The sequence below is a fragment of the Netta rufina genome, assembly GCF_964035555.1.
Source record: "Netta rufina genome assembly, chromosome: 20".
NCBI lineage: Eukaryota > Metazoa > Chordata > Aves > Anseriformes > Anatidae > Netta > Netta rufina.
The window spans coordinates 6,231,709-6,253,044 of record NC_140144.1 but is presented as its reverse complement, the minus strand read 5'-3'; the positions used below and the strand labels follow the sequence as shown (position 1 = coordinate 6,253,044).

Here is a 21,336-nt window from a genome sequence, read left to right as displayed (position 1 = left end):
GCCCCGCGGGTGGGCGGGGCCTCGCACTTCTTACCCAGCCCACCGGGCGTGGTCTGGCCGCTTGACCACGCCCCCACCCAACAGGCTCCGCCCCCCAGGGGGGTGTTTGGGGACCCCAAGCAGGAGCAGAGGCAGGAGGGGGGCACCAAAGGTTTATTGTGTGCGGGGCCGGGCTATGTACACCTATGTACAGGGCGGCGGGGAGCGGGTGTGCAGCGCGGCGCGGCCGCGGGGACGTATGTACAGCGAGGGGTGCGAGGAGAGGAAAACGCGGGGCGAGGCGACGGGCACCGCGCGGGCGCTGTCCCCGTCCCTATAACAGCACCGCGGGACCCCCGGCTGGCGGTGAGCCACGTGGGGTCGTGGTGGTTGTGGTGGTTGTGGTCCTCTCCCTGTCCCCAAATTGCCAACCCGTCCCTAACGCGGAGGGGTTCCGCAGTGCGGGTGGGTTACAGCTCGCTGAAGCGCACCGCCGGCTCCAGCTTGTGGGACAGGGCGGTGAGGACTTTGTCGAACTTCTCGTAGCGCTCCGCCTGGCTGCTCTCGGCCCCGCGGCTGCCCCACAGCAGCCGCAGCTGGAACTCGGTGCTGAAGACCTCCAGCAGCTCCGCTCGGCCCTGGAAACCTGCGGGGAAGGGAGAGTCAGCGCCGCGGGTCTGGGACGGGGACCCCGTGCCCGCAGGACGCACGGGACGGCGCCGGAGGTTGAGGGGCCGTCCCCGTTCCCCTCCTCGCTTACCCTGCAGCTTCACCTCGGCGTTGGTGTGGTACAGCCCGCCGTGGTGGGCCACCATCCGCGCCGCCTCCAGGTGGGCCATCACCACCTCCACGCCGTCGTCCGTGCTCTCCCAGGGCTCGGGGTTGTCCACCAGAGCGTTGTCCCGCTCCAGGAGGGTCACCAGGGGCATGACGTGGGGGAAGGTGGTGTTGGTCAGCGGGGGGCCTTCTGCGGAGAGACGTGCCCTGAGGCTCTCTGGAGGGCTCGGTGTCCCCGTGTCCCCCTCCCCACCCGCCTCGGCCCCGTGCAGCGCTCCCACGACCACCCAGCCCTACAAAGCCGGGCTGCCACCGTGCCCCTGGGAGAGGTTTTCTGGCTCAGCTGCAGCACAGATGCGGCTGTGGCTCTGAGCATGGCTCTGCCCGGGTCCACCGCCTCCTCCAGCACCAGCCAGGCTCTTTCTGCCGCTCCCAGGGCTGCAGCGAGGAGCGGGTGTGCAGGCCCGGGGCTCTGCGTGTTGGAGAGATGAAGCTTTTCATCCTCCCTGCCTCAGACCGGCTGGTGTCCCCTCGCCTTGGCACGCACTGCCATGCGAGTGCATGGGTTTGGCTCGGCCCGGCCGTGTTTGTGCCCAGCCACTGGTTTTATTTAGTTATGAAATGCTTCCTTGGGAAGGAAGGGGCAGCTGAGGCCAAGCGGGCCCGGCCGGGTGCTGGGGCTGCGCAGCGGGCAGGAGGGAAGCGTCTGGCGCTGCTGGGGGAGGGACGCAGCTCCCAAACACATCCCCGCCACAAGGCTGTGCACGGCTGAGCCTGGAAGGAGCAGGCAGCGGGGCTGGGAGCCGCTCTCGTTACCTTTCCCTTCGTTCAGGCTCTTCAGGAACGGCTTCAGCTTCTTTTCGTAGAGGATCGCGCCCTCCGTGTGCCGCTGCCGCAGCACCATCCAGGTCTGCTCCAGCCGCGCGATCTGCAAGGGGACGGACGTGCTTTGGGGTGGACGTGCTGGGGGAGCGCAGCCCCAGCACCGAGCCCCAGCCCATGGGATGCTCCCGAGGTCAACCTGGCCCTGGCACGACAGCCCCAGCAGCGCCTGCTGCTCCCCAAAACAGCCTCTGCTGCTGGCACTCGCCGCCAGAGGCTGCAGGGCCCTGCCCTGGCGCTGGGCTCAGCGTTTCTTCCCCTGCCGTGCCCCAGGACAGCAGTTTCCCCGCACTGCAGCGGCCTTGAAGATGAGCTGCAGGGAGGGGGCAGCCCTTCCACCTCCTTTGTGCAGGCAGGAAGCAAGGCTTCCCAGCTGGGCTTGATTTAAAATTGAATTTTAATCTCCTTTCATCTTCCAAAGGGAGCAGCGCGGCTGGGAGACGCTGCTGCTGCGGCCTTGAGACCGATTTGTATTGTACCGGAGGGCAGATTCATTTCCTCTCAGGAACAGAGCCCAGCACAAAAACAAAAAAGCCCAACCACCGAAAAAAACAATCGCATCCCGGCGGGGCCGGGCCGTCTGCTCGGCGGAGGGGGCGGCTCCGTCCCTTCCCTGCTTACACCCCGCTGCCTCTGCTGGGGCCTTGTCCCCGTTGTCCCCAAGGGCTGAGCCAGCAGGGGGGGAGGCGTGAGGGGAGGACGGAGGCGGCGCCCCCGTACCTGTGTCATTTCCAGGGCGTTCATCACGGCGGCGAAGCTGAACATGTTGCCCATGGTGCTCTTCAGCTCGGCCGCCAGCTGGATGGTTTTGTGCAGCAGGGCCGCCCGCTCCTCCGTGCTGCCCGTGCAGCCCAGGATGTCCACGGCGATCATGATGGACATGGTGTGGAACCTGCCGCGGGGCGAGAGGCAGAGCGCGAAGCTCAGCACGGGGACGCTCCCGACGCTGTCCCCGCAGAGCCCAGCACCCCCCTAAAGGTCCCATGTCCCCCCCCGTGCCACCCCCAGCGCTGCCACCCCGTGCCGTACCGTTCCAGCAGGTCGAGCCGCAGCTGGTGGCCGTGGGGCAGGGTGAGCAGCTCCATGCCAGAGCTCACCCCCATGAGCCGCTGCGTCTCCGCAGTTACGCCCAGTATCCGAGCGACCTGGCGAGAAAGGCGAAGAGGTGATTAGAGCTTTGTTAATTGAGGAGAGGCCGGGCGGCCCTGGCCTGCCCCAGGCGGTGCGGGGAGGCAGAGCCCAGCTGGGACGCTCTGATTTTTGGGGGATGGTGCTGGGGGATGCTCCGCTCCCCTGGAGGGGGGCAGTGCCCGGCCCTCCCGCCCGGCCCCGGCCGTACCACGCAGTCCACTTTGGTGATGTGCTTGGCCAACGTCTTCGCGTCCACCTCCGCCAGCAGCTCCTTGACCTTCTTGAGCACGGCCATCTCCAGGGGCTTGTTCTCCAGGGGGATGAGCAGGGACTGGAAGGCGGCAGGGTTGAAGGAGGAGCACGTCTCCATGGCGGGGGGCACGAAGCCCCCCAAGTCCCGCTCTCCTTTCAGCCTCTGCCCTGCCTCTGCCTCCCCGGAGCCGTTCTCCACAGTCCCTCTCTGTCCTTCCTCCACCTTTAGCCTCTCCACGTAGCTCTTTGCTGGCTTGGTGTCGTGAGCCGGCCGCTCCCTGCCGACGGGGGAGGTGGGGTGCAGCTGGCAGTAGTGCCCCGTGTCCGGGTCGCTGTAGCTGTTCACGGAGGGCGAGGGGGAGGCGCGAGCGTAGCCGTGGCAGGGAGTGGAGTGGGTGCTGTGGGCAGGGTCCGGGAGAGGTTTGCTGGTGCTCCCCGGGCACAGCTGGGGCTCGCTGGACCTTCTGATGACCGGGGAGGCCGGGGCGATGCCGGGTGCTTGGCAGGCGTGTGGCTTTAGCCGTGTAACTGCGGGGAGAGAGGCTGTTAGCACAGCTGGGAGGGGTGCACGTACCGAGAATCGCAGAGCTGGAGGGGTTGGAAGGGAGCTCGAGAGCCCATCGGGTCCAACCCCTGGGAAGAACACCACAGCCGGGGGTTGGGGAGCTCGGGGAAAGCCCCTGCGGCCCCAGTGGTGCCACGACAGGACCCAGGCAGCCCCAGGAGAGCTGCGTGGCCGCACTGCGGTCAGCTGGCATCACCCCGAGCTCAGGCCCTCTTTTGGGACATTTTTTTTTGCTGTGCAGAGCCAGGCAGGGCCTTGCCAGCAGGGAGGAGTAGCTCGGAGCATTTAGGGCAACACGGAGCATTTAGGGGCTTGTTTTAAAGCCAGCTCCGTCCCCCTCCCCACGTCCCTGTGGTGCTGAGCTCAGCCCGAGCCGTGTCCCCGCCGTCCCCGGGCCGTGCCTACCCGTGCTGTAGGCGGGCGAGGTGGGGTTCTCCGAGATGGGGGACATCGGGGCGTGCAGCTCCTGGATCTGGTCCACGCTGACGGCGCAGTTGCGGATGATGTCCCTGTGGTGCGGCAGGGACACGCTGGGGAGGGGGCAGGAGCGTTAGTCTGGCACTCGGGCAAGGGCAGAGGGGCTGGGATGAGGATTTTCCCCCCCCTCCAGGCACTGCCCCCTTCCACTACCAACAAGAGGAGCCCTGACGAGCTCAGCTGGAGCCCTGAGCTGGGGAACCTACATAAAGCAGAGGAGCCTGGTCCTGGGGGAATGGAGCAGGGCTTAGCTCTGCTGCACCCCGGGGTGCTGGGGAAGGGGTCTGGTGAGAAGCAGTGGGGCTGTTTTCTAGTGCTGTGGTGCCTGGCTGCGAGGTGGGAGGTTTTTATGAAGCTCTGTGTGGTTTTTCTGCCCGAGAGCTGCGTGGTGGTGAGGCGAGCTCCCTCTCTCACAGTGCTTAGGAGAGGTGGAAGTGCCTGGAGGCTGCACTGGGGGCCCAGCTGTGTCCCAGAAGAGCAGGGAGGTGCTGCAGCCTGGGAGCCGTGGCTACAGCCTGAGCTGTGCTGTGAGTCAGAGGCATTGCAAGAGGCGCTGTGGCTGCAGTGGGCTGAGCGAGGGCAGTGCTGCAAGGAGGACGGGTGAGCAGCGGTGGGGTGAGACGTTTGGGGAAACGTGAGGGGAGAGAAAAGGCCCAGAAGGACCCAGACCCATCAGCGTGTGCTCTCCTGGAAGCCTGGCTGCTTCCCCACAGTAGCAGTTGGATGTCTGCTTTCTGCTGGCGAGCTCCCGCCCTGCCCTCGGGCTCAGAAGGTCGGGGTGTGAGAAGGAAGCTCGGCTCTAAGGCCTGCTGGGGGACAGGCTGTGCCCGCTGGGGGTGCAGGAGTGGATGCAGGTCCCTTGGCCTCTCTGTGGGGATCTGTGTGCGTGCTCTGCCTTCCTGCACAGGGTCTGGGCACCCTGAGGCTGCCAAAAGAAAGCCAGGAGCCAGAGGAGCCAGAAAGCCACGTGAAGGAAATCTCCACCCCTCCTGAGAAGCCCAGGTGCTGCAAGGTTTTTTGTGAGCAGGGCAGCCCCGCAGGGCTGTGCGTTCCCCTGCCAGCACAGCTCCATCGGCTCCTCTTGGCAACTCCTTGCAAATGTCCCACTGGAAAGGGCTCTAAAACGAAAAGGGCCCTCCAGAAACGAACCAACAAATCCCCTTGTGGTGGCTGTGGCAGCACAGCACGGCTGGCAGCTGGTCGAGGAGAACACCCCAGCTCCAGCTGGGTGCTGGCTCCTCTCCTGTGCCTCCGCTGGTCCCTGCCTGCGTTGGGGCAGTCCCCAAACCCTGCCGTGTCCCCGGGGGCTGATCCCGATCCCCTGCCCAGGCAGCACGAGGCCCCACACTCACCTGGTGGGACACCCCTCGGCCCTGGTGATCTTGTCGGCCGTCAGGCCGTCCGTCATGGTGATGCTCCTCCTCTTGATGTGCCCCCCTTTCTGGGCGGCGGGGCTGTGGGGCGCCCCGTGCTTGCCGTTGGCGAGCCCATAGCTGGCCTCCAGGTAGCGCAGGGGGAAGGTGCGGTTGATGGGGCAGTAGACGATGGCACCGCTCTGCTCGGAGATGGCCTTGCGGTTGCCCACGTAGAAGCGGACGAGGGCGGGCACGTTGTCGAAGCTCTCCTGCTCGAAGAGGTACTGCACGCGGCTGTGGCCGTCGCTGGACTTGACCGGCGCCTTGTTGATCTTGAAGTGCAGGGGCTCGTTGCGCCAGCGGCACGTCAGCACGTAGTCGCCCAGGCTGGTGAGCGAGTCGCGGATGAGGAAGTCGCCGTTCCTCTGCACGAGGCTCTCCGACACCTGGCGGGGGACAGGGCAGCAGCTCAGGCACAACCCCAGCGGGTTAACCCAGGGGGAAGGCGTGGGTGCTCCACCTCGGCTGTTTTACCCCCTGCTCTGGGTTTCAGGAGGGTGTTGCCCACAAAACCAGGCAGCTTGGGGCTGGAGAAGCCTTGTCCTGGTGGCTCTGCGTGGGCTGGGAGCTGCCCGCCCTCCCCTCCCCATCCTCACCTCCCGGGGGATGCGGCCGTGGTACCAGGCGTGGCTGCGCAGGTCGGTGCTGCTCAGCTTCAGCTCCTCTTCCAGCTCCTTGTGAAGCTTCTCCGGTGACGAGTCGAGGATGTACTTCTCCTTGGAGAACTGTAAGGGGTGAGAGAGAGAGGGAATGTCAGCCAGGGCCCTGGTGTGTGTGTGTGCATGGGGTGGGGTGGTCAGGTCCTGCCACCGGGAGCACTTTGGGGGTCTCCTGGCAGCGTGTCCCCGTTGTGCCTGCCCCAGCTCCCAGCTGGCACATCTCCAGGCCCGAACCACCGTGGGAAATGCTTCTCCAGGAGGAAACCCGCGTCGCTGCTCCTCCTGCAGGCAGCCGCCGCGATCTCCCCTCCCCAAAGGGTTAACTCGGCTGCGCTCAGCCTGACGGTGCCATGAATAGTAATGACAAATGTAAAGGGAACCTTCTGCATCGAAATGAGCTTTCACCACCACTGGTGCACCTGAGCCTGCAGGATGCAATTCGCCTCCTCCCTTCCCCGGGGAGATCGGGCTGGGGGCACCTCTCCCTCGGCTGCCCCGCTCCGTGGCAGGAGCGTCCCCGAGGGCACCACCAGCGGGGCTGGCGCTCGCTTGGGGTTGTGGACAGGAAAAAGAAGGAGACGTGCGTGCCACCAGACCCTTTACCAGCACCGGGTTCTGCTCCCCGAGCTGCCTCCCCCTGTGGCTGTGAGGGAGGCTCAGGGTGCTGCACTGCGCTCCCACCCTGTGTCCTCTGTCCCAGGACTCTGCCAAGTCCCTCAGCGGGTTTTGTCCCCTCTGTCCCGCTCCTCAGGGCAGCCCGACCCCATTCTGGGCCAGCTGCTCCCTTTCCTGGTGTAGCTGCACGCATCAGCCAAACTTCGGGCATTAATCCTGCCCCAGGGACGTGGCTGCAGCCCGGGGAGGTGGGAGGAGGCTGGGAAGGAGCCGCGCGATGGCCCGAGCTCTTCAGGGCTTGCCCTCACCAGCCTGGACCTGCCCCTGTTCCTCTTGTTCCAGCTCTGAACAATTAAAAAAGTGCTGGGGCGGTGGAAGCAGCCCCGGGAGGTGTTAGGGGCCAACTTGTGTGTGCTCCTCTGCCCTCTGCTCCCATCTCCGGGGAGCGTCCTGCTTGTTGGAGCCGCAGGGACCCGACCAGGAGCTGTTCTGGGGTCACATCCCCTCAACGAGCGTGGCGGGGTGCTGAGCACCTCTGCTGCCCCGGGGCCCTCGTGGAGACAAAGCCGCTCGGTGCTGCTGAGCCCTATTAAAAATAAATGGTAGCCACGGGGCTGCTGAGGTCCAGCTGCCTCCTGGGGGACCGCGGCTGAAGCAGATGCTGTTCCTATGACAACTCCTCTGCTGCCCAGCACCCGTGGCCGGGGCTGCCCCTGTGCTCAGCACCTCCCCGCGGCGCTTGGGGCTGAGCTGGGAGCGATTTGGGGCCGCTGCTTTCCCCCCAGCTGACCCCACAGAGAGGGGATTAGCAGCTCTCCGCTCTGTCCTACAGCTGGGTTTTCCCCCAAATCCTCCCCATGCAAATGCGCGGGATAAGGGACTCAAACCCAGCTGAGCAGCACCCGGCGTCTCCAAGCCTGGATTTGGGCAGCAGCCGGCTGGCAACCGTGCCAGGAGCCAGGTGCTGAGCTAGCACGGAGGCTCGGGGGGCTCTGCATCATCACGGCCGTGAGCGCAGGGAGCCACGAGCCACCTCCGGCCTCCTGGCTGGGTGTCACGGTCCCATCCGGCTTGCACGGCCACCAAAAAGCCACCGCCTGCAGCCTGGAGCCCGATGCACAGGGAGGAATCCTTTTCCTTTGGTGCTCTGCGGCTCCAGGGACCGGTCCTCGTGCTTTGACTGGGCTTCCTTCTGCTCTGTGGCGTGTCTCGGAGGAGGCGGAGGGGCTGCCAGCTGGCCGGGTGCCGGCGAGGCGCAGCAAGGCAGCCCCGGCCGGCCCGGAGCTGTCGGGAGCGTGTAAGCGGATGTCTGAGTGCCGAGCTGAAAAGGGCACCGCTTGGCGCTCTCAGCTGTGCCAAAAGGACATCAAAAGATGCTCGGGCCCGATGCGAGGCCTCGCAGGCGAGAGGGCTGGCTGCGGAGAGGAGCCTGGACTGCTCGGGCGCCTGGTGCCGGCCTCCTGCACCTCTTCCCACAGAAGGGGGAGAAACGGGGCTGAGAGCGGTTCCCCAAACCAGCCCCACCAGACAAACCAGCTCAGGAGCTGCCAGAGACGATGCCAAGCTCTGCCTGAGGAATCCCAAGCTGCAGCCAACGTGGTTTGGCTGGAGAAAGGAGAGCTCCTCGGTCACGTTCGGCACCCAGACAGGCTGCTTCACGGGCCTGGGGCTGCGGGATCCCTCCGGAGCTGCCGTGCAGTGGGGGCAGTGCTCACTGGGAGGGGATTCCCTGGGCTCTCCGTCCTTGCTCGTTTCCTTGCCTCTACCTGCTGCTTTCTTGGCAGAGGGAGGCATCTTTGGTCCCAGCTGCAGGGCAGGGATGGGAATTGGCAGCCAAAGGGCGAGATCTGGGGGGATGGAGGGTGCTGACAGCTGTGGTCTGTGTAAAAGAGCGGCTGTTGCTCTGCCTGGTGCGAGGAGAGCTTCAAAGGCTGGCATTTGGCTCTCTCTCCTCGCAGAGGTACTCTTACGAAACGGGAGTGACTTGCAGCCTGCTTTCCAGCTCCCCCCTCCCAGACCTGAACATGAAGTCAGCCTGGAAAGCGAGGTGTGCGGCACCCACCCCGCCCCGCGATAGCATCTCCTGGCTAACCTCAGGGCACAAAGCACAGCTGCTCTCCCTCTCCTGCTCCTCCTCCTGCTGTCTGCCCCACGTTGGGACCCTCACCGGGGAAATCCCAGCCCCTGCTGCAAGCTCTTTCACCCCGGCTGGAGCAGCTGTGGGGCCTGGGAAGCACAAGTGGGAGAGAAGGGAGTAGGGAGCCACTTGGAGCAGGTGCATGGGGAAAGCCCCAGGATCAGCAGAATCTCTCTGTTCTCCACTTAGCTCCCTACCTGCCAACGGGCTGCTTCACAGTGGAGTATTTCAGAGCAAACATCCTTGCTGAGGCAGCCAAGGCCATGGCGAACCCAAGAACTGCTCTGCTTGCCTGGTGCAGGGCTGCTGCCTGAGCTCCCCGCGTGCCTGAGAGCGGCCGGTCCATCCTGAGGGACCACAACGGAAAAATCCCACTGCAAACACCCCTGGGTTGTCATGGGCTTGCTCCTCACCCACGTACCCTGGTGTGAACCAGTTGGTCTCACAGATCTTGGTGCCCAGATGGGAAAGAACTGGTTTGTCTCTCTGCATCGTCTCGCCATGACTCCGGGCACCCAAAGGGCCTCCTGGGATCTTTGTCCTGGCACTCCCAGCCTTTCCTAGGAGTGCTCCTGGCCACCCAGAGGTTCTCCTCTCCTGTCTGTGCTCCTTTGTGGCAGCTCTGGAGCAATTCCGCCTGGCTGGCAGGGGTGGGGAGCAGCTGAGGGGTGCTGCCTGGGAACATCTGGGTGCCTTAAGATGGGACAGGTGCCCCAGGTTGCGCTGTGGGGTGGCGGAGCGCGCCGCTGCCCTGGGGGAGCGGGTCTCCAGCACAGCATCGGGGCGTGCGTGTACACACATCTCCATCCATCTATATATTACTTATCTCACTCCGAGACGGCGGCGGCCGCTGCTGCTGCATCCCTTTTCGGAGCTGCTATTGGCCAGAAATGATGTCAGTGCTTCCCAGGCTGGGTGCACTGCCATTGGCGGTGAGCAGGGATGCGGCTGTCAGCTGGAAGCGCTCCAGTCATTCATGGGGACTTCAGTGTGTGTTTGCTGGGCACACTTGGACACAAATAGACGGTGAAAGATCTGGCAGAGCCAGGTGAGCACTCGGGGCTTCGCTTTTAACTCTTTTCCCGGCGCTGGGATGGAGTGCCCTTCATCCCCTCCCGCATCCCCGGCGCCCACCTGTCTCCCCCTTGTTCTGGCAGCAGCTCGCTGCGATGCTCAGCCCCAGGACTGCTGCGTTAGGGCACGTCCCCCGGTGCTGCTCGGTGGCTTTTGGACAGCCAGGAGCAGCTCCTCTGCTTTCTCTCTCCTCGCCCCCACTAGCGATCAAAATCCCTGGCTTTGCACTGAGATCAGCAGCAATCATGACAAGACTTGAAACGCTTCCTCTGGGCTCCGTCTTACCCAGCATAATCTCTACAGCTCGGCACCTACCTCCCCGAGCAGCGCTGGATGAGGCTGCCAGCTCTCTTGGCTGCCAGCTCCGGGCGCTTCTCACCCTTTTTAACTTGCAGCCTGCCGGGAGCTCTTGCTTCAGATCAGAGCCTGCTCGGCTCTTGCGATCCTCAGCACTTGGCGCTCTCCCTAAGCAGGTAAACGAAGGAACCGGTTTCTGGGGCTTTGCCCTTCCTCAGCCAGAGCCCCAGACAGGACACCTCACCTTGTGGCAGCGCTGGAGGTGCCACAGGCCGGGTGCCGGCACCGCGGCCGAGCCGTGCAGCACACACACACAGAGCCAGGCCGTGGTGCTGCGGGTCCCTCTGGGCTCTGTCCCTCCTCAGAGTGTAGCAGGAGCTCCTGGAGCACCTTTGGAGATGTGCTGCCCCTCACAGGGAGCTGAACGCTCCCCTCCGTGAGGTCTCCTGCCCTCAGGGCTGCCTTTGGGGCCGCTGCTCGCAGCCCCTGACCCGAGTGCTGCTCCGAGGCTCCGGCTCCAGCTCCGACCCGCACCCAGTGCCCAGAGGGGATGCAGGGGGCAGCGCTGGAGCCCAAACCGAAGCACCTGAGCGGGGCAGCGCTGCAGGCTGAGGACACTGAGGCACGAAACCTCGTGTCAGCCCCGCAGAGCCCCGTCCACAAGGTCAACGCCACCCCCACGAAGCCCCCCTCAACGCCGCCACCACCACCTCCATACCCCGGGGGCACCCAGCCGAGGGGCTCCCGGCCACCCTCCGCTTTCCCCGTCCTCGCTGCCGGCCCGGCTCACCTGGACCTGCATGAAGGAGCCTCGGTAGAAGCAGCAGGCGGCCGCCGACAGGGCGCTCCACAGGCTGCAGCGCTCCGTCATGGCGCGGCGCCCTCAGCCCCCCTCAGGGCTGCCCCCAGCCCGGCTCCGCTGGGCTCGGCTCGGCTCGGCTCGGCCCCGGGCTGCCCCTCACGCTGCCTCCGCCACCACCGCCACCACCGCCGGGCTTCAATTTCAGCCGCTTCCCCGATTACCTCATCCCTTGTCGGCAACGGGAGGCGGCACCGAAGCGGCTGCTCCGCCCCGGCCCGCCCCGCAGGGACCCGCGGCAGCCGCCACAGCGCGGCCCTGAGGGGAGCCGGTCCCGGGCTGCCACGGCTGGTGGCCCTGAGGGGGACCTGGTGGCCCTGAGGGGGACTTGGTGGCCCTGAGGGGGACCTGGTGGCCCCAAGTGGGGCTGGTGGCCCCGAGGGGATCCAGCCCCACCACGTCCTGAGGGGAGCGGGGTCTTCTGAGGAAACCGGGCAGCCCCCATCAGCCACGTCCTGAAGGGAACCGGTGTCCCTGAGGGGATCCAGCCCCACCATGTCCTGAGGGGAGCTGGGTTTTCTGAGGGGAATTGGTGTCCCTGAGGGGATCCAGCCTCACCATGTCCCGAGAACTGGGTTTTCTGAAGGGAACCGCTGTCCCTGAAGGCAGCTGGCACCCCTCATCTCCTCCATACCCCGAGGGGTTCCCCCAAAGGAGCTGGCACCCCTCATCTCCTCACCCTAACCTGCCCTCCGCAGTGACACACGGGGTCAGGGACAGGCTCGGTCCCTGCTCTCCCTCACGCCATCCCTCCTCGCCCTGCCCGTCCTCCTGCTGTCCTTTTCTGGGGAAGACGCCGGCTCCTGCCCCACGTGGAGGCAGCCGGCTGCCTGCTTCCCACGTAGGCTGTCTCCGAGTCGCGTTTAATTAAGGCTCCGCTCCGGTTTAATTAAGGCTGCGGTTTCGCGGAACGGGATGCACGAGGCGGCACTGCTGGCTCCGAGCCGCCTGCCAGCCCCGCAGCCCCCTGCTGCTCCACAAACTGGCCCCAGGGGATCGCGTCCCGTGTCCCCGCCGTCCTCATTTTGCCTCTCTCAGTGGGGACCGGGGTGGTGGGAGCAGACCTGGGGGACACAGGACTTGGGGTGCTGGCACAGTGCTCCCCTCCCGTTGTATCACTCCATCAGGGATGTCCCTGCCCCAAAGCTTTGCTGCCCGGCTCTCCCCGAGCAGCTGCGGTTCCACTAAGGACAGAAACGGACAGAGATTTACGAGGCTGTGCACAGGGCAGGGAACCTGCACCAGGGGACGTGACAGTAAATCCTGCGCTGCTGCTCTCCCGGCCGTACTGCCGAAGGAAGGAAGGAAGGAAGGAAGGAAGGAAGGAAGGAAGGAAGGAAGGAAGGAAGGAAGGAAGGAAGGAAGAAGGAATAAGCCCTGCTCCCAGCGGAGACCAGCTCCAGTTAGCGAGAGCCGTCCTCAACGCGCGTCCCCGGCCGAAGATGCCTCCTGGTGCACCCCTGCCCTGCCACGCCGCGAGCTCAGAGGTGTTCCTGCTGCCACCCGCACGGCCTCTCTGCTAATTAATTCAGACGAGCCCCTCGCGTCCCCAGGCGAGGAGGAAGCAGGCAGGGCTGATGAGATACAGGTCTCCAGAGCGGCTCCTCCACGCAGAACAAAGAGCTCGACCGCGCTCGCTGGGCCCGCGCTCTGCCCTTCTATTGCAGGGGAGAGGGGAGCAGGAGGGTAGCGCCTGGATTTAGGATGGGGCCGAGCAGCAGGAGGAGGAGGGCAGAGCACAGGGTGCAGGGCAGCGGGTGTCCCCGCACCCAGAGGTGCCTGCAGCCCTAGCGGGAGCGCGGGCGCTCCTCTCCCCTCGCGAGGGGCCGAGGGACAGAACAGATGGCAGCACGTGGGGAGACGCCGCTCTGCGAGGATCCGAGGGTGATTCACTCGCCGGCAGAGGCTTCTCCTCCGCAAAGGGCTCGGCTGCTTCCCTCCTGCGGCGGATCCGAGGCTCTCCGCTGACGGAGCGAGCTGGAGCTGTGCCCGTGCTGCCCCTTCGCAGGCGCAAAGGGAAGCTGAAGCCCCCGGCGCTCGCTCGCTGGGACACATCAGCTTTATTGGCAGCAGCTCCCCCGGGGTGTAATGGGGTTTTGCAGCTCCCTGCCTTCCCCTACAAGAGGGCCAAACCTAGGCTGGCAAACCCCGCTGGGAGGTGAGCAAACGGAGCCCGAGTGCAGATCCCCCAGGCAGTTTGGGAACACCAGCCCTTAGGCTATTATTAAAGTGCGTTAATTACCAAGAGCTTATTGATCCTGGCTGCCTACCCCTCGCTAGCTCCTCGGTCTGGCGTCGCACCTCCCATCGCGGCAGGGTTGGTGAGGTGAGCGTTGCTCCTGGCCAGTTTGTTGCTGATGTTTGTGCCCACCTGGGCGCTGTGAGCCCCGAGCCTTTGTCCGTGAGGGCTTTGCAGCGTGTCCTCTCCCTCCCTCATCCTCTCTCCTTCCCAGCACTTTTCCTCCTGTCCTTTCTCCTCCCTGCTCGTTTCCCTCACACCACAGAGCAGGGAGCTCTTTGGGTGCCAGGTCCCAGCCTTGCTCCCAAGTGATGCCAGCGGGCACCCAGCCACCCCGATCCCCTCAGGCTATGGGGCCGGGCACCGCTGGGTGCTGAGCACCCCGTCCAGGCAGGGCTGTGGGCTCCCCGCCAGGCACGGTGCCTGCAGTCAGCCGGCGTGCCCCCAGCATCTCGGCCGCACGCACTCCAGCTAATTACTTCTTTGCCTAAAATAGCTGCTGTCGCCGCAGCCATCGGTCGCTTCCGTAGCTCACGGGAAGCGGGGTGTAAATCACACACCCTGCCCATGGGCTGCATCTGGACACCGCAGGGATGAGTAAGAAAAAAAGGCCAAACAGATCGGGTTTGGCATCCGCCTGGACAGCGGGGAATTCTCCTGGCTGACCGAAAACAGCTCGGATCCTACAGGCAAAGCCATGCCCATCGCTCCACGCCCGTGCTGTCTCGATCCATTCACCCACGAGCCATAAAATTTGTCCACCTCCGGGTGCACAGACTGATAGAGCAAGGGAAAACACAGCACAGCACCCGCTCCACCCTGCCCTGGCAGGACTGGTGTGTGCGGGCAGGAGCCTCGCCGCCCCGTGCACATCGCACCGCCAGCACGTGGAGCTCCCACCAGCAGCCAGGCTGCTCGGCCCGCGTTGCCAAAGGGAAGTAAGAGAGGAGAGAAGTCCCACCGGGGTGGTCGCAGTGCTGGGGGTCACCAAGCCACGTCTGGCCCCGCTGCCCAGCTCACTGCTCTGTTTACACCACCCGAGTGGGGCGCTTCAAATCCCTACTCAACACCCAGTGGCATTTTGCACATCCCCGTCAAGAAACTGGACTCGGGACGCCCAAGCCCTCCTCAAACAAACTCCCTTTTGCCATCGTGTGGCAGCAACTCGCCCTCTGGGCAAGTTTTCAGTGCCCCGACCCCAAAAGAGCCGGCACCCCGTGGCCATCACCCTGCTCCTGCCCGGCTTGCCAGCAGCCTCCTGCAGCAGGGCCGGCTCTCCTCCAGAGCCAGGCGCCTCGCTAATGAATTTCTGGCCAGACATGAAGAGTCCTCAGGAATGTTAATAGTTTGCTGGAGGATAAGCAAGAGATTTGGAGAGATTTACACCGACTTTCATGTGACAGCCACGGAAAGTGGCTCAAACCCTTCCTCTGCTACGTGGGGGCGGAGGGAGGAGGCGGCCCCCACGTCGCGAGGGATGGGGAGCGCGAAGCAGAGGCAGCGGCGGGGGGACCGTGCACGGCTTGTGCCTCGCCTGCCCGGCTGTTCCTGGCACCAAATGTCCTCCGAGGACAAAGAGAGGAGGCGGTGGGATGGGGACGCGGAGCTGAGCACAGGGCACGGCCAGCCCCGGGGTCGCTGTCCCCCCCTCGCTGTCCCTGTCCCCCAGCCGGGACGGGCTGTGCCCGCGCTCGATGTCTTACCTTCACGTATTCGCTGCCGGACTCCAGGCCATTGTGGTGGCTGGAAGGAAAGGAGAAAAATAAATTTGTGTGGGTAAAGGGCAGCAAGTCGCGGTGGTCGGGCGAAGGTGGTGGTGGCACAGCAGGGGGGCTGTGCTCTGCGAGTTTGGGGAGGCTCCAAGGGCCCCCGTGCCCGCTCCCCACGCAGAGCTGAGCCTCCCTAATGCGATCAGGGAAGAATGGGGCTTTTTTTAAAGGATTTCACCCCAAATCAGCTTGGGACCGTGTGAGCAGAGCTGGGTACAGCCTGGCTGAGGTCCCCTTGGGTCACGGTGCCGGGGCTGCGTGCCAAAGCAGGGTCCCGTGCCCCGTGCCCTGGCAGAGCTCAGTCCCAGTGGGCGGTTGTTGGGACACGCTGCCCGGGGGGGGCTGATTGTTTCTCTGCATCTTTGTACGAACCCACAGAACCAAACCCAGGGTGGTGTCGGGTCTGAGGCTGCAGTGGAAGCTCCCATTCTCAGCGATGTGTTCACTCTTGGCCCTACTGACAACCAGCCCGACAGCTGGGCTGGCCACTTCTCAGCCATTCTTTCTCGGGGGGTGCTGAATGCCCTTCTCCTTCCCGAGCACGCAGCAACTCTGCTTTTTGTGCCCTTGTGGGGTGAGGTGTTTGTCTGTAGGGCTAATTCCTGATGGAATTGAGAGAGTTCGGGGTAGAGAGGCCATAACTGAGCTGGGAAGTGTGACCCTGAGGTCTCGTCTATCGGAATAAAACACAAACATCCAGACTTCTTTAAGCAGAACCCAGCAGCCATCGCCTCCCAGACTCCAAGCTTCAGCACGGACACCCCACTGCCTGCCGAGATCACCCTCCTGGCACAGGGCTGTGGCCCGGGCAGGCGGCTGTGGCTGAGAAACAACCAAACCCGACGGTGTCACAGCCCCGGGACGTCGCTTTCCGTCTGGGAGCCGCCTCGCTCCACCGAGCACCCTCACCCACCCGCACTGCTGCTGCTAGAGCCCCCCTGGCACTGCCCAGACCCCATCCCAGGGGCCAAATCCCTCCTCTGGGGGCTCCCTCCTGGCTGGGGCTGGCTCAGAAATCAATCAGTCCAAAAATCAATCCATCAATCGAGCCCCCTGGGAGCTGCGGTGCGCGGCACCACGCGAATCCCGCTCCATCCCCAAGCCCACCGGGCTGCAGTGGCTCAGAAGAGGAGAAGCAGAGTTGGAAACCAAGCGGGGGAAAAGCTAGAAGAGGATTTTTTTTTTTTTTTTTTGGGGGGGGGAACACGCACAGCTGCTTCGGGGCAGCTGCGGGCTGCCTGCCCACCCTGGCGCTGCCTCTCCAGCCCGTTTGCCTTTCACACGGCCGCAGAGAGCGCCTGGTGCTGCGAGAGCCGTGAGAAAAAGCGGCAGGAGGACGGGGGCCTCCGGGCAGGAAATCGGGAGCATGAGAGCAGCTGGGAGACGCGGCGAGGGCTGGCGGCGAGGGGGGGGCCTGGTGCTGGGGACGGGCAGCAGCTGCGGCTGGGGAGGGGGAGAAGGGAGGGCCGGGGGCCGCAGCCCCCCCTCGGCTCCACACATTCCTGGAGGAAACGGCATTTTTGGGGGCAGCCGAGCGCCTGGGAGAAATTCCTGGGCTGCCTTTGGAGCGCGGCCGCAGCCGGGCCGCTGGGACTCGGAGCTGCTGCTGGGCTTCCCGTGGGGTGGGGGAGATTTTGGGGGCAGCACGGTGGCACGCAGATGTGCCAGGCCCTGCGCTGGGGACCGCCGGGGCTGGTGGTGTGGGTTCAACCCCAATTTGGAGCCCAGGCTCTGCTCACCTTGGTGCACCAGGGGCCACGTTTGGGCACACGGTGCCTCAGTTTCCCCTCCTTGGAGCTCCTCGGTGCTGGCAGTGCCCAACCCGTGCCCCATGGGAAGCAAAAATTCCCCTGCAGGTCACCTCCCGTGGGTCACTGCGTCCCTGCCACTGTCCCTGCTGCTCCTGTGGGGTCACAGCAGCCCCAGGGCTGGGCGCTGCACCCCCTGTCCCCGCTGAGTGTGGTTCCCAAGGGTCCCTGATCCTTCATGGAGCTTCTGGGGCGCGTGGGCACCCTCAGCCCACCCTGCCCTGGGGGCCTGTGCTCAAGCAGGAGGCGTTGGAGATTCTCCAGGGCTGGAAAACATGACCAAGGGCCACGCTCGTCCCCTCCGCGGTCCCTTAGCGCGGGCACTCCCTGTTCTGGGCAGCTGTCCCCGGCCCCCCCTCATGTCCTGCTGGGGAAGGATTGTCCCTGTCCCAAGGACGTGCGCAGGAGGAAGGGCTGGGGAGCGGCACAGCCCCGGTCCTGCTTCCGCCGCCTGTCCCACAGCACAGCCCGGCCGTGGGGATGGCTCCGGGGCTGCCTGGGGCACACGGCCACTCCCCGAGCCCCCAGCAGGGCTCCCCAAACCCCAAACGGGGCCCAGAGGGGCAGAAACACCCCCGGTGCCAAGCCTTGCTCAGGTCACTCCTGTGCCTCAGTTTCCCCAGCAAACAGCACGGCCACGCTCATCATCGGGGCAGCCCCAGGTGATGCACAAAGGAGTTCGGTGCTCAAGTTTTGGGGATCCAAATCCCCCCTCCAGCACTCCCCAGAGCCCAGACACCCGGCTGCCCACCACCCGTCCCCACACCGCTCGGCTCCTGCCCGCCCCGATCTGGGGGCTAATTAATTTTTGGGGCAAAAGGGTGCCCTCATGGGGGCTCTGCGCCCACCCGGGGGTGCAGCAGTGCTGCCCGAGTGCTCTCCATCAGCAAACACCACGGCCTTGGCATCTCCCACAGCCCCACATCGAGGCTTTGTGCGCCCCGAGCGAAGCCCCTTTCCCAGCCTCCCCCTCCCCGTGCCCTGCACCGTGCCGGGGAGAGTGGGGGGGGGATCCCAAATCCTTACCTGCCCTGCCCCAAGGTGGGAAACCTCCTGCCCACCGCTGTCATCGGCCCCGCGTGGCTGGGCGAGAACCTCTGCTCCGGGACGGGGAGAAGCTCTGGAGGGTGCTCGCTGCGAGCCGGGACGTGGGGCGCGGCGGCAGACCCTCCTCCTTCCCGTCCCAGCCCTCCTCTGGCCCTCCCTTCGCGGCCGGCAGGAATGTGCAGCCGCTTCCCAGCCCCGATTCCTCTTCCTCACCCGGCTCCTGGCACCACATGAACCCCCCCTTCCCTCTCCCTTCCCTCTCCAGGATGAGCCCTGCAGTTGTGCTGGGGGAAAAGGGGATTTGGGGGGTGCAAGGGGGTGGGTTATGGGGTCCTGGGTTGGGGCTGGCACAACGGGACGTCGTTACGGGGGGAAATTTGGAGTCCTCTGCCCGTGCCCCCAGTCCCACAGTAGGGATGTGTTTGACCCCGGTGCCCAGACAGCCAGGTGATGGGCAAGGCTAAAAATCCCTCGTTCATTTTGAGGTGAAAACCCTCTGAACAAGCCAATCCAGGAGGGCTGAGGCCCCCAAAACCTTGAAGAGGGGTTAAACAGGCAGAAGGGATTGGGGCTGGGGGGGTTTTGGGGATTGCCCCTGTGCCTGGACAGAGGCTGGGCTGTTTGGGGGGGTGAAGGACGTGAGGGCTGGAAGGGGAAGGAGGGCCAGCCGGGTCAGGGGAGGCCGCGGGGTGTTTCCACCCCCTGCGGAAACAGGAGGGAGCAGAAATCCCACAGGAAACCTCGCTCAGCCTCCGAGCCAGGCCGTGCCGTGCCGCCGGCCAGGTGCATCCCGTGGGGACCCTGCTGTGTCCCAGCCCCTCGGCCCCCCCTGGGGAGCACAAAGCGGGCCCGGCACAGGGAATGGGGCCCTACCTGTCCGGGGAGCCCTCGCTGGGGGGCTCTTGCCCCTTTCCCAGCAGATCCCTGCTGGTGCTCTCCGTTCCTGGTGCGGGGCCGGGGGCTGCTCTAGGGCTCGGTGCCTCCGTCCTGGGGCAGATGATCCCTGCAGGCTCCTGCTCCATCCTGGACATCGCTGGGGTGCCCGAGGGCAGAGCCTCTTCCTCCTCCTGCTCTGCTTTCCCAGAGGCTGAGGACGGGTCTGTGCCGGCGTCTGGGGTTCCAGGAGTCTTGGGGGCGCTCATTGGGGTTGTGCCGGGCATCTTGTCCCTGGGGGTCCCTTTCTCCCGGCAGCTCTGGGTGCTCCTGGCTTTGCTGGGGCTCTTCCCCGCCTTGCCCGGGTTCTGCCTGGGCATGGTGCCCATGTGGCTGTACATGTCCGAGGAGCGGGCGTAGGGGCCGGGGCTCTTGGGCATGGTGTTGAGATCATCCTGGGTGCTGCCGAAGGGCTCCTCCAGGAAGCCGTGTGGGGGCAGCCCCCCTTCCCCCGCCTCCAAAGAGCTGGGGGCCACGGCCCCGCGCCGCAGCGTGAAGGAGCGGGGGATGCTGCTCAGGCTGCCGAAGCCTTTGAACTTGAAAAACTCTGGCGAGGAGAGAGGAGAGAGGGGGGGAGATGAGGGGTGGGCACGGGCACCGCGCTATGGTGCAGCCCGGTGTCAGCCTTCTGCACCACCGGTCCCAGCGCAGCGTTGTCACCGTGTGGCCTGGGGCACACACGCGATGCTGCCGGGGGCTCTGCAGGCTCTGCAGCTCTCCATGCTGAGCGCCAGGCCACGCTGCGTTTGCCCCAGAGCTCCCGGACTTGTGGACGTGCCCCGCGTGCACGTCGCCACCCTGCCCAGAGCAGGATCCGGCCACCGGCTGGGGCCGGCGCTGCGGTGCTGGCTGCGAGCAGGAGGCAGCCTCCTGCCTCCCCACTTCCTCGCTCAGCCCCTCGCAGCCTCGCTGCGGCTCCCCGGAGCCACCTGCAAGCGCCGAGCGCTCAGCGGTTGCCGGAGGAGTATTTATAACCCCGGCTGGGCGGCTCTGCCTTTCGCACCTCGGCGCTGCGTGCCACTGTGCTGCCTCCCCGCCTGCGTCGGTGCAAAGGGTGGCGGCAGGGCTGCGGTGCTGGAGCTTTGGTTTTCTGGGTGCTTTGGGGGTTTTGCAACGCTTACACTATACTCTTCCCCTCTGGGTTTGCCGAGGCAGGAAGCTGCACCCTGTGCTGTGTAAGGAGCTTGGGTGTGGGGGGCTCAGCCCTCGGACCCCACCTCCTGCACGGGCTGCAGGGTGCCCCCGCCACCAGACGGGGCAAAAGGGGCGGCAGCAAGCCAGAACCGCTCCTGCAGAGCCAAAATCTCATGGCCTGGACTCTGTCAGCAGCTGAAGTGCTTTGGGTTAAAGCCCCCCTTGGGGGCCGAGCATCCTTTGCGCTCGGGGCTGCCGCGGGGTGGAAAAGCTGGGGACCTTCCCGATCGCCTCGCTTCCCGCCCCGATGGAAAATCCCAGCTCAGCCGGGGCCGTGGGAGATGGGTTTTGCCCAGCCCCTCGCACAGCTCCCCGGGGAGCGGAGGGGCTGGCCTCCCACCGCGCCGGCAGCGGCACGTGGAGGCAGAGGAATGCGGAGAGCAGCAGCGAAGGCCAGCTCCTGCTCAGCGCGGGGCCCGGCGATGTGCAGTCCCAGGGCTTTGGGGAAAACCCAAGGTCTGTGAGAAAGAGCACGGCTCCCTCCCCGCGGGCACCACCGCTTCCTCTGCGCCCCGCTCCCAGCGCTTCATCCCCGAGCACGGCTCCATCGGTGCGGATTCGCCCCCGGCCTCCATCCCAAATTGCTGCTGCAGGAGGACCTGGAGCGCTCCTGGACACCCCCAGCCCCAGCTTTCACCCCCAGGCACACAGCGGGGTGAATGCTCCTTGCAAGGTGTGGTTTGGGGAGCTGAAATCCCCAGTGGGGTGAGAGTGGGGTTCACCCCCATTGGGTGCATGCTGGCACCCAGTGCATGCAGACTGGTCCCAGTCCCATTCCCAGCACCTGACCCATCAGCACCAGGGCTTGAGCCAGCCCTGGGGACGTAAAACCCCAGAGCCCCTCTCATCCCCAGCGAGTTTCCTGATGCAACCTCTCCCTTACAAGAGGTGACCGTGCTCGTGCATCCCCCCCTTTGGGGCCAGGCTGCCCAGGTGAGCACCCGGCGCCCACCCTCGCCGTCCCCCGCTGACTTACTGAATTTCTTGAAGCCCCCTCGTTTCTGGCCCTCGGCCATGGCCGTGCTGCGGGGACCGGGAGGGACAAGTTTATAAACTTGAAGGCTGTCCCTGCCCGCTCCTCCCTTCCTGTCCCCCCCCTCCGCCTCTCGCTTGTTCTCTCGATCACTGGCTTCCTCCCTGATGCTGTCATCTGCTAGTGTGGCAGCCCGCTGTCCCCACTGTCCCTGCTGTCCCCGCTGTCCCCGCTGTCCCCTCTGTCCCCGCTGT

The 21,336-nt window shown here is 65.3% G+C and overlaps 1 protein-coding gene across 2 annotated transcripts; it reads right to left on the bottom strand.

The window, feature by feature from the left end:
- Positions 1 to 145: 145 nt before the first annotated feature.
- Positions 146 to 21,125, bottom strand: SH2D3C (SH2 domain containing 3C; the record flags this gene model as incomplete). Of its 2 annotated transcripts, XM_084298968.1 has the most annotated exons (12): positions 146 to 625; positions 740 to 946; positions 1,573 to 1,684; positions 2,359 to 2,530; positions 2,668 to 2,783; positions 2,978 to 3,549; positions 3,992 to 4,116; positions 5,416 to 5,864; positions 6,075 to 6,203; positions 15,062 to 15,101; positions 18,856 to 19,462; positions 21,086 to 21,125. In XM_084298968.1, 12 exons carry the CDS (start codon positions 21,123 to 21,125, stop codon positions 450 to 452), a joined length of 2,745 nt encoding a protein of 914 aa, XP_084155094.1. In that variant the 3' UTR covers positions 146 to 449. The 2 variants fall into 2 exon arrangements, with proteins under 2 accessions (XP_084155094.1, XP_084155095.1); XM_084298969.1 differs by lacking the exons at positions 18,856 to 19,462; positions 21,086 to 21,125 and adding an exon at positions 17,962 to 18,080.
- Between the last annotated feature and the right edge of the window lie 211 nt (positions 21,126 to 21,336).